Source organism: Helicoverpa zea, chromosome 14, assembly GCF_022581195.2.
Source record: "Helicoverpa zea isolate HzStark_Cry1AcR chromosome 14, ilHelZeax1.1, whole genome shotgun sequence".
Taxonomy (NCBI): Eukaryota; Metazoa; Arthropoda; class Insecta; order Lepidoptera; family Noctuidae; genus Helicoverpa; species Helicoverpa zea.
The window spans coordinates 310,638-323,399 of NC_061465.1; the positions used below are offsets into that span (position 1 = coordinate 310,638).

Genomic DNA, 12,762 nt, shown 5'->3' on the forward strand with positions numbered 1-12,762 from the left:
ATACTTGAAAAAAATATTATTATCGTAAACTACAGATATTATTTTCTATAGAAGCTGCTACTAGGCTATAATACAAACCATACTAATCACAGTAATTAAAAACACAGGTGTCGTCAGACCCATGATTGCTCATTACAATAAGTTGATTAAACCACACGTACTCGCATATTGCCTGTAACATCTTAATTACTAGCATTGTTCACAAACACTTTATTACGCACTACGAATATATTAATTGGAGAATATTTATAACCAATTGTGGTTACAATGCTCAATTAGTGCAAGTCTTTGTAAATATTGTCTCTACGTTAGCTTACGACATCAAATGACCGAAATTCAATTAAATTGTATTGTTTCAATAGCTATAGTTAGTGTGTATTGGAGAGATTTCTGTACACCTGTGTGATAGTGACATAAGTGTGTGTTATGTAAGAAGTGTTGCGCAGTATGGCTATTAAATAGGTACAACAACTTTTAATCTGACGGTCAGTTAAAATTAAAAATCATTTATACTGTCTAATTTGTTATATTAATCAAAATAAATCCCATTTTCAAGATTTTCTAGTCTGAAGTCTTGATAGGTACAAACATATGTAAGTACATAGAAATATGAAAGCTTCAGGCAATCTAAAATATCAATATTTTACGGCTTTCGTTATGTCCAATATTAGCATTGAAACGCTAACACAGCTATGCCTAAGTATAAAATATAATTCAGTGATGGTAACCAGCTCTTCATCCAACTTAATTCGTAACTTTAGGCAATACAAATATTTCATACTTAGGTCTCATCAAAAAAGTCCTCTCCTCCAAAATGACAAGAAAACGAGATAAAATTTCATTTTATTTTCATTTATGACCCGTAAATTAATAAACCAATCTCAAAATAAACAGCCAAGTTCTCGCCTCGTAACCTAAAAATTGTGAACATAAACGCATTAGCTGTTATAATTTGTCGCTTAACAAGTGAAACGTGACGCGGCGCGGGGGAGGGGCGCGGGGGTGAATCATTTCGGCCAGCATCCCCCGAGGCTCGTTACGCGCCACTTTCCGCAATTTTTTGAAAACGATATTGTTGAACCACCCCTAGTAATGATGTAAGGATATCTTGGTACACAGTCCAATTTGTAAAGTAAATAGTTTTGTGTGAGCTAAAGCTGGCGTCGTGGGGAAACTTCTTTGTTTGTATTTCTGAGGTTCAAGGTAAGTCAATAAAAGAAGGATTGCAAATTCAAAAACTTAATTCTCTGAAAGTTTAAGACTGTAGTGTATTTCCGCAATTCACATACAGTAGCAAAATATGTACGAAAATATTCAACATATAAGTGGACTTACTTCATCACTTTAAGTCTGCATAAATGAATGCATTCTCTTCAAGGCCTTTTATCTGAAGATCTATCAGGACCAGTATTTATGTGTTACCTAATACATAAGAAAGAGGAGTGTCAACAAGCCGATACAATTACATAGCGTTTACCGGAGAGGAATAATTTAAAAGGCCGCGGACGATTCATCGCTCACTCGCGCTCAATTGCACCGTTTTAATGCCCACTGTGTCTCTCTGCCTCTCTGCCTACCCCCGCAAGACGCAACACATCTCGTTAACTGCTACATATTTATTCCAACACACCATTTTTTTCAGGTGCAAACAATTGACAAATAGGGTGTGCTTGTTAAGACTTGGCTGTACTCTACCGTGTTACCGTGTTTTTAGTAAAAAATAATGTGAGTAGTTGTTAAAGTGTACAAAACAGGTGACAATCACCAACCACAGCGTCGGAGTTGAATTAATCCGAGTGTCAATTTAATCATCGGCAATTATTGTAATCTCTGACATCTAATTATTCATACTTAACTATATATTTAGCAATATACAAGTAGATAGTCTGCATAACCACAGATTACTCAACAGTTACTCCTAGGGACACGAAAAAAGTATCGATGCTTTGTGGTATCGAGTACATTCCAGTTCGATACCGATACTTTTGTACTCGATACTTTGCAGTCGATACTTTTACTCAATAAGTACTTTTTCCCAGGTATCGTATCGAACGAAGAATTTAATTTAACAGCGCTTTCTAGCTCACTCGTTGAAATGTTTTAAGACACTCTGTCTTAAAAAAAGAAACGACATTTGATTTCTGGAGCCACCATAAGAAGTTGGCACACACTAAAAAACAGAATAATAAAGCAAGTTCTTCATCACAGCCTGAAATGAAGGATGAATTAAGCTACTACTTATCGGCACAGGTTTCGCCACTTTCAGTAGATCCCTTAAAACAATAGGAAGATATGAAAGTAGTTTTCCCAAAATTATATTAATTGGCACGAGAATGAATATATATCAATCACTGCGACGTCAGTACCTTCAGAACGATTATTTTCTAAAGCAGGAAGTACCATCACAAAAATTCGAAACCGCTTATCTCCAAAAAGGCTCAACAAACTTCTATTTTTAAGTGACTTTACGGAGGAGGAATGGGAACTTTAATCTACTACGCGGGTGAAACCGTGGGACACTGCTAGTTTTTAGTATACCTCAACTTAATATTGTTTCCTTTTGCTACATTTTCGATTTGTTTCATTCATTCTATTTTCCATTTTTCTATTATTCTATTAAATTTGTGTAGGTACCAATACCATTTGTTTTTTATGTCCTGCTGAACTGAAGTAAAACTGACATTATTTACTAACTGATATTGACCTAGCAAATTTTGATCTAAAAAGTACTCGATACCTTGAAGTATCGATACTTTTATTTCGATACTTTAGTGAGTACGATACTTTGTTATCGATTCTACTCATGAGTACGGTATCGATACTTTTGCTTCGATACCGTGTCCCTAGTTACTCCACACAATAGCTTGCCGTGAAGGTTCTAAACAAGGCGAAGTTACAAACTAAAAGCTAATATGACGTGCCCCCTCCCCTGGTGAGGGGAGGCGGTGGGGGCGAGGGGCGTGGTCTGGCCGGACACTGTAACCGGCACTTGGTTACTGGCTTGTGTTCATAGCCCGGCGTGGTCGCCAGCGGGCAGGTCGCGTGCGGTCGCTGGTGACACCGATACCATCACTTCATGGTATTGACGATTGAGCTGGTTATATCTGTCGAATGGTTTTAGTTAATGACGATGTCAATGCTTTCAAAATCCAATCATTGAAAGAGCTGAGCTGCTTAGTAACTGTCCTAAAAGAGTATTTATAGTAGCGTTCCTCAACAACTATTGAAAAACCACAACCTATTAAACGTAAAAACAAAACCACAAAATCGTGCTGTGGATTTTTAAAACGAATCCTACCAACGTGGCTTACACGTGGCCCTAGTCAGTAAATACAACAAACTCAAGGTGAACACTTGTAACACAAACGCCGCTCCGAATCCATTTCCTATAAAGGCGACAATAATATTTTACGATTAGATCCCCCTCCCCCTCCCCCTCCCTCTTTAAAGGCCACTGATCGCATAATGACTTACTTTGCCGAACGCAGGTCAGTTACAGGAAAATGGACTTTAGTGCCTTGTGTTAAGGGAGGTGTCGGTTGGGAATAGGTTTTTGTGAGCGTCCTCCAAATATCAAAGTGAAGAGAGGGGCATTAGCAATTATAATGGCTAGTGTCCTGGCTGAGTGGCTGCTCATTACCGCGCCTGGCCTGCTACTGACTACTTTGTCGGTTAATTACTTCACGCTTCTACAAGCTGCTTTAACGTTATCACAATTTTTGACGGCTCTGATATAAAGTTGTGCAGTTGGTTCTAACAGCCTCGTGTAACCAAATCTGCAGCACTGAATACTCCATAGATTGTTTCGGTGCAGCTCATACTCTGTTCGCGCAATATACTTTGTCTCTCACTTCTATATTTCGTGTATTTATAGAGAATAGTTCACAAAGTAAAATTTGCGATTGATCTTGTTGTTAAAAAACCATTTTAAATCCGAGTCAACGTTTTCGTAAAATTTAATTCAATCATTGAAATTAATTTCCGAATAATGACCACATGAACAAGCTCTCCTTGGCAGATATAACTTTACAATCAGACCCATAACCTTGCCAAAAATACAAAAATTGACTCAGCAACCATCCCATTACAAACGTCCTTAAAACCGGGCCTCGAATTATAAAACAAGAGAGAACTGGTTGACCAAAAGCTAGCAATAAGAGCAAAGCGATCAAGATCATAATATCTGCGCTGCTCGGAGCTTTGTGGCGCATTGTGAGAGACCAGACTTGCTCTATTTTTGTTCACACCTGCGCGGGAACGCGCGTAATGCGATAGCCGCGAGGCGAGGTGACGCGCATTGTGCGCTCGCACTTAGATAACGTATGGCCTTAACGGAATATACCATACTATCAGCGAAATCTGTCTTAAGTCCAGTCTCTTCGAAACACAAAATAGATTTTTAAAAAAATATCTGTTGTCTCCTTTTTTATGTACTCTATAATTTATTTTTGGTGTACCTTTGCTCATGTACCTAATGCTTGTAGCATGTTTTAGATGTCTGTCCTGGCCTGTTTGCTCCATGTTTATGATTTCTCCTATTCTTCGGTTTTAATTATTATTTTTTATTTGTTTCATGTAATTCGTAGCGGTCCGACAGTTTTATTCAGGTAATTTATTATTTGTTGATAACCTATATTATTGCCTACTAACAAAGTGTACCTAAGTACATATGTGTAGTTGCTTGCGGTGGTAACCTATGCCTTAACTCTTTGTCCCCTTATAAGGTCATTCTTGTAATTGCCCTGTGTATAATTTCAGCCAATTTACATATTTTACACATTTAGAAATCTACCTCTCGAAGGTAATAAGAAACGTTACATACACACTTGTGAGACGCGGCGTCTTGTCGCGCGACACTCGTCGAATCAAATAAGCGATGAGCGCGTCAATTGGCTTGTCGCGGCAAATTGCCAATTCGTAGGCCTCCTAATTGCATCACGTCTTATCACGTTACTCGTAAGCGTTTTACCTGCGAGCATTCTTGTTAAGCTTTTTATTTGAACGAGATAGCGATTCGAGGAACCGTATCTGGCCTCAATTAGATCCTCAGGGATTTTATTTTTGCGTTTTGTTGTCGCGATGTCTCTCTGAGGAGGTGCCGGTACTCGCTAAGCTGCGTTATATTTTACGGTGCTTGTCATCGTTTTATTTTGAAATAAGGATTCCAATTAAAATGGAAGACTTTCTGATCAGCAGCTACTTTATCTCCAAATATTATCGCGATTATTGAATACTATCTATAAGGCTACAGACTTGTCAATGCACATACTATGTATATGAGTATTTTGTTACATATTTTCAAATTTTTATTGACAGTGGAATGATAAAATTAATAATACATAGCTAGTTAAAATAACATACCTAACTGCTGCCCTTAAAATTGAAAAAAAAAATGAAAATACATATTTACATACCTAATTGTTAAGTAAAATAAAAACTAAATACATGAGCTTTTCGAGGGAAATAAAATTCCAAATAAAAAAGGTCCCGAAATAACAAAAGGAGGGACATAGCTAACTCAGCTCTGGCAGCGCAACGTAGGCAAATACAGGCAATAAGCGAGTGTAGGCAAATCTGCACGTACGCTGACGACACGCCGCGGCACGTCGCCTGCACGCAACACGTACGCACACGGTGCGACATGCAGGGAGAATCATAGAAGGTTCACAACTTACGTGATAGCGCGTTATGTAGGTACTTGTAAAGTCTTTTTTAGACGTCATTTTAATTAAAAAGTGAAATCTTGACTTAGGTATAGTCGTCTTGACAATTAAATATTGTATTTTGGAAAATCAACATCAACTGGTACCGCACTTATAAACTTTTATAAGTTGTAGTAGTTAGTAAGCGTGAAAATGGAAAACCATAATTTCTTTAGGATTAATGCTTCATAAACATTGTCATGTGCAAGTCAAGAGGATAGCAGATAGGAAGCTTAACGCTAATAAAAGTGTGGGCTACACTGTAGCCGTGGTCTTACAGACTTACTGTAGAGTGACTTATCTTGAGTTCGAGTTTATGTTCATAATATTTTGAAGAAGGTTTGCATAAAGTATGCCTTCTTTGACTTCATATTTGACGTGATATTACGAGTCTGAACGAGAAATAAATCTAATCGTCAGCTGATCTCGACAAATTGGCCGCGAGACGATTGGCAATTTGTGCGCGACTCGCGACAGTCGCGTGTCGCGTTTGTCGCATTTGTCGCGATTGGCCCAATATATGCAATAAGTGTTCGCTCTGTTGCCGCGCCAGATATATTACATTTGGAATATATACAGAAATGCTTTGTGTGAAATATTCACGTGTTTGATACACTACTTCCCGTGGGCACCCCTAACTTTGCGATCAGATCAAACCTGGCTAATAAAGTTGTACTTAAATCATTCTAACTGCAAGCTCACATCAACATAGCTGAAAAATGGCTAGGCATATAAACTATTCCCAACTATGATAAAGTCGACTTCTAGTCAAAGTCTAGTAACTAAGTGCCAGTTTTACATGAAACGAGCTTCTCTGACCTCCTCAACCCAGTAACCCAGGCTACTCGATTGGTAAGACTAGTTATTAGAGCGACTGGCTTCTGACTAACGTACGGAACACACAAACTAAATGCCTTCCGAAAACAATTATACAGGACAAGATAGTCATCCTACTGAAATGTGATATCACATGCACAAAAAAACTCTTCACAGCTCTCTTTACAGGCTGCAAAAAACTCTCTAACACAACAAAGTTTTTCCGCTTGTAAGAGCAGTGTTCACTGCCCATTTGTTTAATTATATTTTTTTTTAAAAACAGAAAAGTAATCATGATTATCCTGGCCTAGAACTAACAAGGCATTTAGGATTTCGTTTGATTGAATATTTAGCTAAGTAGGTATATGACTAGGATAGGGTGACTAATTATTGTTTTTAACTTAAAAAAATCAAAGTTAAGATACACTCACATACTTACATGTCACTCCTGATGTATCATGTGAAAGAGACAAATTCCACTAGCCACGAATTAATCCTGACTTCTGACCATTAACTTAATTATTTATTACTGACAGCAGTTTGATAAAAAAATATATACCATTTGCTGCCAATGTAAAATGGCGTGCAGAGCAGGAAAAGCCAGCGGAAAAAAATCGACTGCAAAATAGTGCCTCGTTTAGCCCTCCCACAGAAACATAAAGTGCGACCTACCTAAGTATTTACATACAACATAATTTTTCCAACACATTTTCATTTGGAGCACAATGCCGCCGGCGAAAGTGGCAGTGTTCTTCACAACAAGTAGCTTTCCTTCGGCAGCACTCGTCCTCCCTCGCGGCTCCGGGGAGGGCGCTCAGCTCCAAATTACACTCCCCCGCCACATAAAATAAACTCTATATATTTACCCCGAAGGTCGATAGTGGGTTGAACGTATAAATCGTGTTAACGCATACATTATTGGTTCGTTGGCGTCGTGTCGTAATGATCGCCGTATTTTTATAATGATACAGTTTTGTTCAGGCCTGTGGGTAGTGGGACGCACGTGCCCGGCCCGCCTATAATTAACGATACACCCGAGTTTGGATTACATCATCATTTTTCTGTACCTAATACACGACTATCTACCACATAAACAGTGTACTTCTGTACCTAATAACCTTCTCAATGTATGGCAAATATTCCGGCAGGTTTCACTCCTTGTTCCACTAGGAGGAGAAACGTGAGCATCTCTCACGAGATCTTAGTGCGCCTCTTTTAGAGCCATTACACTGAACTGGCATCTTTAAGCTTTTGCGACATTTTTGTATTCACATAGAATCATCTTCCATTTTTCTAAAAATAAATAAAAAGTAGTAAGTAGGTAGTGTTTTTTATTTATTTTTTTGTAATATGGTATCATTGCAAACATTTTCAACAGAGTCACTTACAGCAAATAAATTATTGACTATTTGAACACCACTTTGTACCTACTATTTGATGGTTTCTGATTAAGATTCAGGCATAGTTTTGAACATAAATTAAGCAGAATTGTGTGCATAAATTCCGTGTAATGATCATTAATCAAACAAGTCGTAATGTTATATAACGGTTTAAATGGACAGGCTGGGCGGTTTTTTATTAGGTAGGTGGATATTTAATCAGACACTATCGGACGAAAACTTTATTCATTTACCAATTCCTACAGCTATTTGGACTTTTATACAATAATGGTGTTTTCCACCTTAGGTTATATTGCAGCATGATAAAACACACATTTGAGAGCTACACGCCGGGCACCCCCGAACGCCCCCGACAATCCCCGAGCGCCCCCGAGCAGCCCCGAGGGATCGCGAAGTGTATTGCCACACAGTTTAAGTGATTACCTCGTCACGATACCCTGTATGCTCCAACACTACTGAGGAGCTTACCATGGCTTCACGTCGTTCCTTTTTCTATGCCGTACATTATTATATCCTTTAGAATAAATACTTTTTGCAAAGCTACAGTTTTATTTTAGAACCGATGTTGCGAAGTAGTCGTCAACCAATAAACTTTCTGATATTTTGGGTGATGACAAAAAGTTGAATTTCCTTCTGTGATAAAAGCTTGTTTACAACGATTATTTCCACTGTCCAAGATTTTCCAACTTCAAACTACAGGATTTTGCAATGTGGAATGAGAGAATATTGTAACCCATACACTCTTTATTGCATGAAATTGCTTTTAAATACCAAAAGAAACTTTCAAGTGTTATCCGAAAATAATTTTCTTCTGAAAAAAAAAACTTTGAGTTATTGTTTAAAATAAATACACCGTTTAGCACATACCTAAATAAATATGTAGGTATGTTATAGGTTTTATTTCCAAGTACCTATAGCTTATCTAGTTATACCTTTGCATAAGCTGCAAGATAAATAACACTCACAAATAGCATTCAATATCTGTCAAAAAAATCTTTGTTTACCAAATCATTTCAAAGGATAATTGAAATTGTATTGCTTGGCGACACAGCACGCTTTTCGACTAGTGTTAAGGTCTGGTAAAACTAAAGTAAATAGCAGTATCACTACATAGTATAAAACAAAGTCGCTTTTTCTGTCCCTATGTCCATTTGTACATTTGTACGCTTAAATTTTTAAAACTACGAACCGATTTTCATGCGGTTTTTTTTAATAGATAGAGTGATTAAAGAGGAAGGTTTATATGTACAATAACATACATTAAATAGTAGGGAAATACTGTTATCCCGTGCGAAGCCGGAGCGGGTCGCTAGTTATACATAAATAAAATTTAAAAATAAAACTGAGTTTGCTCATCCATGCTGTGAAAACAAACCTGTATAATAATATCCATTTTCCTTAAGTCTAAGTTAAAATTATGCTTAAGAAACTTCAAGTTTCTAAACTATAAAAAATATACCTTAGTAGGTATCGTGGGCCTTTCACATCACCTCTATCAGTATAAAACGCTAGCAGCAGCGGGTTATAGCGCGGTAGTGTGACCAATAGATTGCGCGGACACATCGGACGCGCGACACGGACGACGGTAATTGCACACATGCTACTGACCAGCATATACTTAACTGTTGAGGAAGGTGCAGAACCGCTCTGTGTTTCTAGACTTGCATGATGAAGAAATTAGGAAAGTTATGTAGTTCGAAAGATACTGCTTATTCAAGTACGTATGTCTTGTCAGGTATATCTTGCTTTGCTTTCTGACAAGGTGTATGTACCTACTTACCACCTAAGTTCTTCTTCTTTGGGATCCCAATAACAAGTAAAATACCTGGCATTCTGTAGAATATATAGACTAGTCCGTTGTCCACTTCGTCCAGCTGCAATAATAAACAATTACTTGCAAAACATTAATAACATTAACACATCGTTTGACCTCATAATGTGTCTGACAAACTCGCACCCTTTACAAAACATACCATTTGCGATCCGTCACGCGCCATCGCAAACAAATAACACACGGCGACTGCTAACTGCTCGTTACATTACATCGACGACTGGTCGTAGAGTATGCGCAGAGCTGTAGGTGTCGCGCAGTAATGTACACTGTGCAACAAGGTTGCAACTCTAAGCAGTTTCTCGGTGGAAGTCCGTAAGGGAACCGCTCTAAATTTAATAATTCATTGTCGTATTCATTGGCGCCAAATTCAATTACCCGTCGTCCCGGAGGGCTCGACACTCCCCCCTCCCCCTCCCTCACCCCGTGTGTCTCCGCGCGGGTCGGTGGTCGGTCCCGGGGGATGCGCTCGATCTATTCTATTAACTCGCCACCGCGCGTCTGTTTACTAATTCATTTGGCAATCACATTCGGTAATTATGTGACAAACCCCCGAGCGGTTCTGTGTCGCGTTGTCACACTACTTGTTAAGTGGATTTGTGAGCGGGAGACGATTTGCGCGGCTGCTGGCCCCGTTACCCGACCGGTGCGACCGACACAAATGGTGCTAACGATAGTTCTCTGTTTGTCAGGAGTGTCGTCGTTGGAGGCGGCGAAAGATTTCACAGTAGACGGCCTCACCGGGTACAACGGCAAGAAAAAGAAGAAAAAACGCAGACACAGGTAATTGACACTCCATTTTATTTTCCGCATTTATGTTTTCTTGTTAATTTCATTGAATATTGTGAAAAATAGAAACTACTATTAGAAACTTGCCTTTTGTGATTTATATTTTACCTACAGGTACATTTTTCAATTATTTATGTGAATACCTACTTAGTGTCCTGGACAAATTGATTATTTCTTACAGATGCTAATGACTGTAATGCCCGGTCTATTTAAGTCAATTAACAATTCACACACAATACGTAAAGCCCAAACAAAGAGAGATTACTTTTGTATATTTTGACGTGTTCTTCAAATGCTGTCAAAGTACATAAACTATTTATTCAGTTTACATAAACTGAAGCTTATTAGTGAACAAAACCGAACATGAAAATAAAAGGAACAGCTTTATGTTGGTCACTAATATTGACACTCCAAGCAATAGCGCTTGGCTTGACTGCGAAAATGGTGTTTGCGTACAAGTTTAATTCTAGAATAGAAGACTCCATGCATTTAAGCTTAACCTAGGTTCTAACCTGTCCCCCTCTCCCCTGCAGCCGCACGATCTTCACGTCGTACCAACTGGACGAGCTGGAGAAGGCGTTCAAGGACGCGCACTACCCCGACGTGTACGCGCGCGAGATGCTCTCCCTCAAGACAGACCTGCCCGAGGACAGGATCCAGGTCAGTGCAGCTTCAGATCAATGTTACATACCGTGTTTATGTTTACATGTATGTGAAACTTGAGAAGTATTATCTTAAATAGGTACTTAATTGAGTAAAAGAACACACTGCAAACTTTTAGTCGGCCGATAGTTTGTGTTTGCCCATAATTTAGATAGAAGATGAATGTTTACACCTACGCATATTACAAAGATCTGATAGGTATTTAGCCGGTATCAGAACGACTGAAGACTGCTTAAACAACATTAAACCTATTAAGTATACCTTAAGCCCTGAAGAATTTCAAGGAGTAAACTTGGTTTCACAAGCTAGCAAGCTAGTACCATAAAATATAAATAAAAGTACATATTTATTTAGATCGTCGTAGCTACCTGTATATAAAGGGTTTTCAATAAACATATTTCGCGTTCACATTTTTACAAAAAAATGGCTTTCAAATGCCTACCTTTTTACAGCTGATCGGAATAGTCGTTTTATAATTTCTCTTGACGTTTCAACAATTGGTGGGATCACAACAGTCGGCCCACATTAACAATGGTGCTCTCAATAATAACGTTGGTTTGTACGTCACGGTGAAAAAAACCTTCCTTTGTAGTGATTACGTCAATTGCCATCGATTGCCGAGTAACGTGACACTCGCAGAGCCGTAACAACTAATGACGGTTAAATACCGGGGAATTACGATAGAAAATGTTTAGATTTATTTTTACTGAAAGCTTATTTATTTTCGGTTTTATAAAGTACCAATTAAAATGTATTTTTGTTTTATATTTGTTGTATAAAAGTTGATTTCAAGAACTTATCTAATCAAAATAGAATAGGCTGGATTGATCAATCATGCTGATTTAACTGTCAACGAAGGTTCTGTGATAAGTACAGAAAACATGAGAACCTGTAAACAAGTAACGAGTAATGGGTAAACAAGTAAATAGTCTCCATAGGTAACATTGAGTTATTTACGTTTAGTGTGGGGTTTCTACTTAGGTTTTCAGACATATTATTTGTAGCCTAGATGAGGATATTTCTCTTATACATACCCAATTATTAGACCCTCTATCTAGTACTTATAATAAGAAGTCCCGTATTTTTTTAATTTGATTGACTTCATGGGTTAAAGTGATGTTAAGTAGCTAGTAAAGAAAATGATTTACCTTCTCAACTTTATGTAAAGATAATAATATACCTCTTGCTTTAGAAAAAGTTTTAGCGTACCTAAGTGGTCTTATATTTTCTCCAAATTAAAATATGGTCACTTGCGCTATTTTTTGTTGTATAATTAGTTAATCGGACAGATAAACACGTATCAAAATCCAACAAATTGGCCAGTTCAACGAGGCGAGCGCAACATCTAATACTTAATTTGGACATCAATACCATTACACAATGCTGAAGTAATCTCTTAATCCCGTATTTTTTGCGTTCCCGGTGCGCATTTGTTGTCCTACAGCGCAGTACCCGTCAGGCCGCATCAGTCGTGTTGACGTGGATTCGACACCCGATCCGAGCAATACGATATTTTACGCAAACAATTGCCAAGATTTCGCGGAAGGAAGCTTTTTTGTAC

General features: G+C 38.2%; 1 protein-coding gene across 1 annotated transcript in view; it reads left to right on the forward strand.

Annotated features, from left to right (window-relative positions):
- The window catches only part of LOC124636566 (visual system homeobox 2-like), a 79,757-nt gene that overhangs the window by 22,077 nt on the left and 44,918 nt on the right, over window positions 1–12,762 (forward strand). The window contains exons 3-5 of the mRNA XM_047172702.1: window positions 4,587–4,607; window positions 10,442–10,532; window positions 11,072–11,198. Coding sequence (XP_047028658.1) covers window positions 4,587–4,607; window positions 10,442–10,532; window positions 11,072–11,198 — 239 coding nt within the window. The remainder of the gene's footprint in view (window positions 1–4,586; window positions 4,608–10,441; window positions 10,533–11,071; window positions 11,199–12,762) is intronic.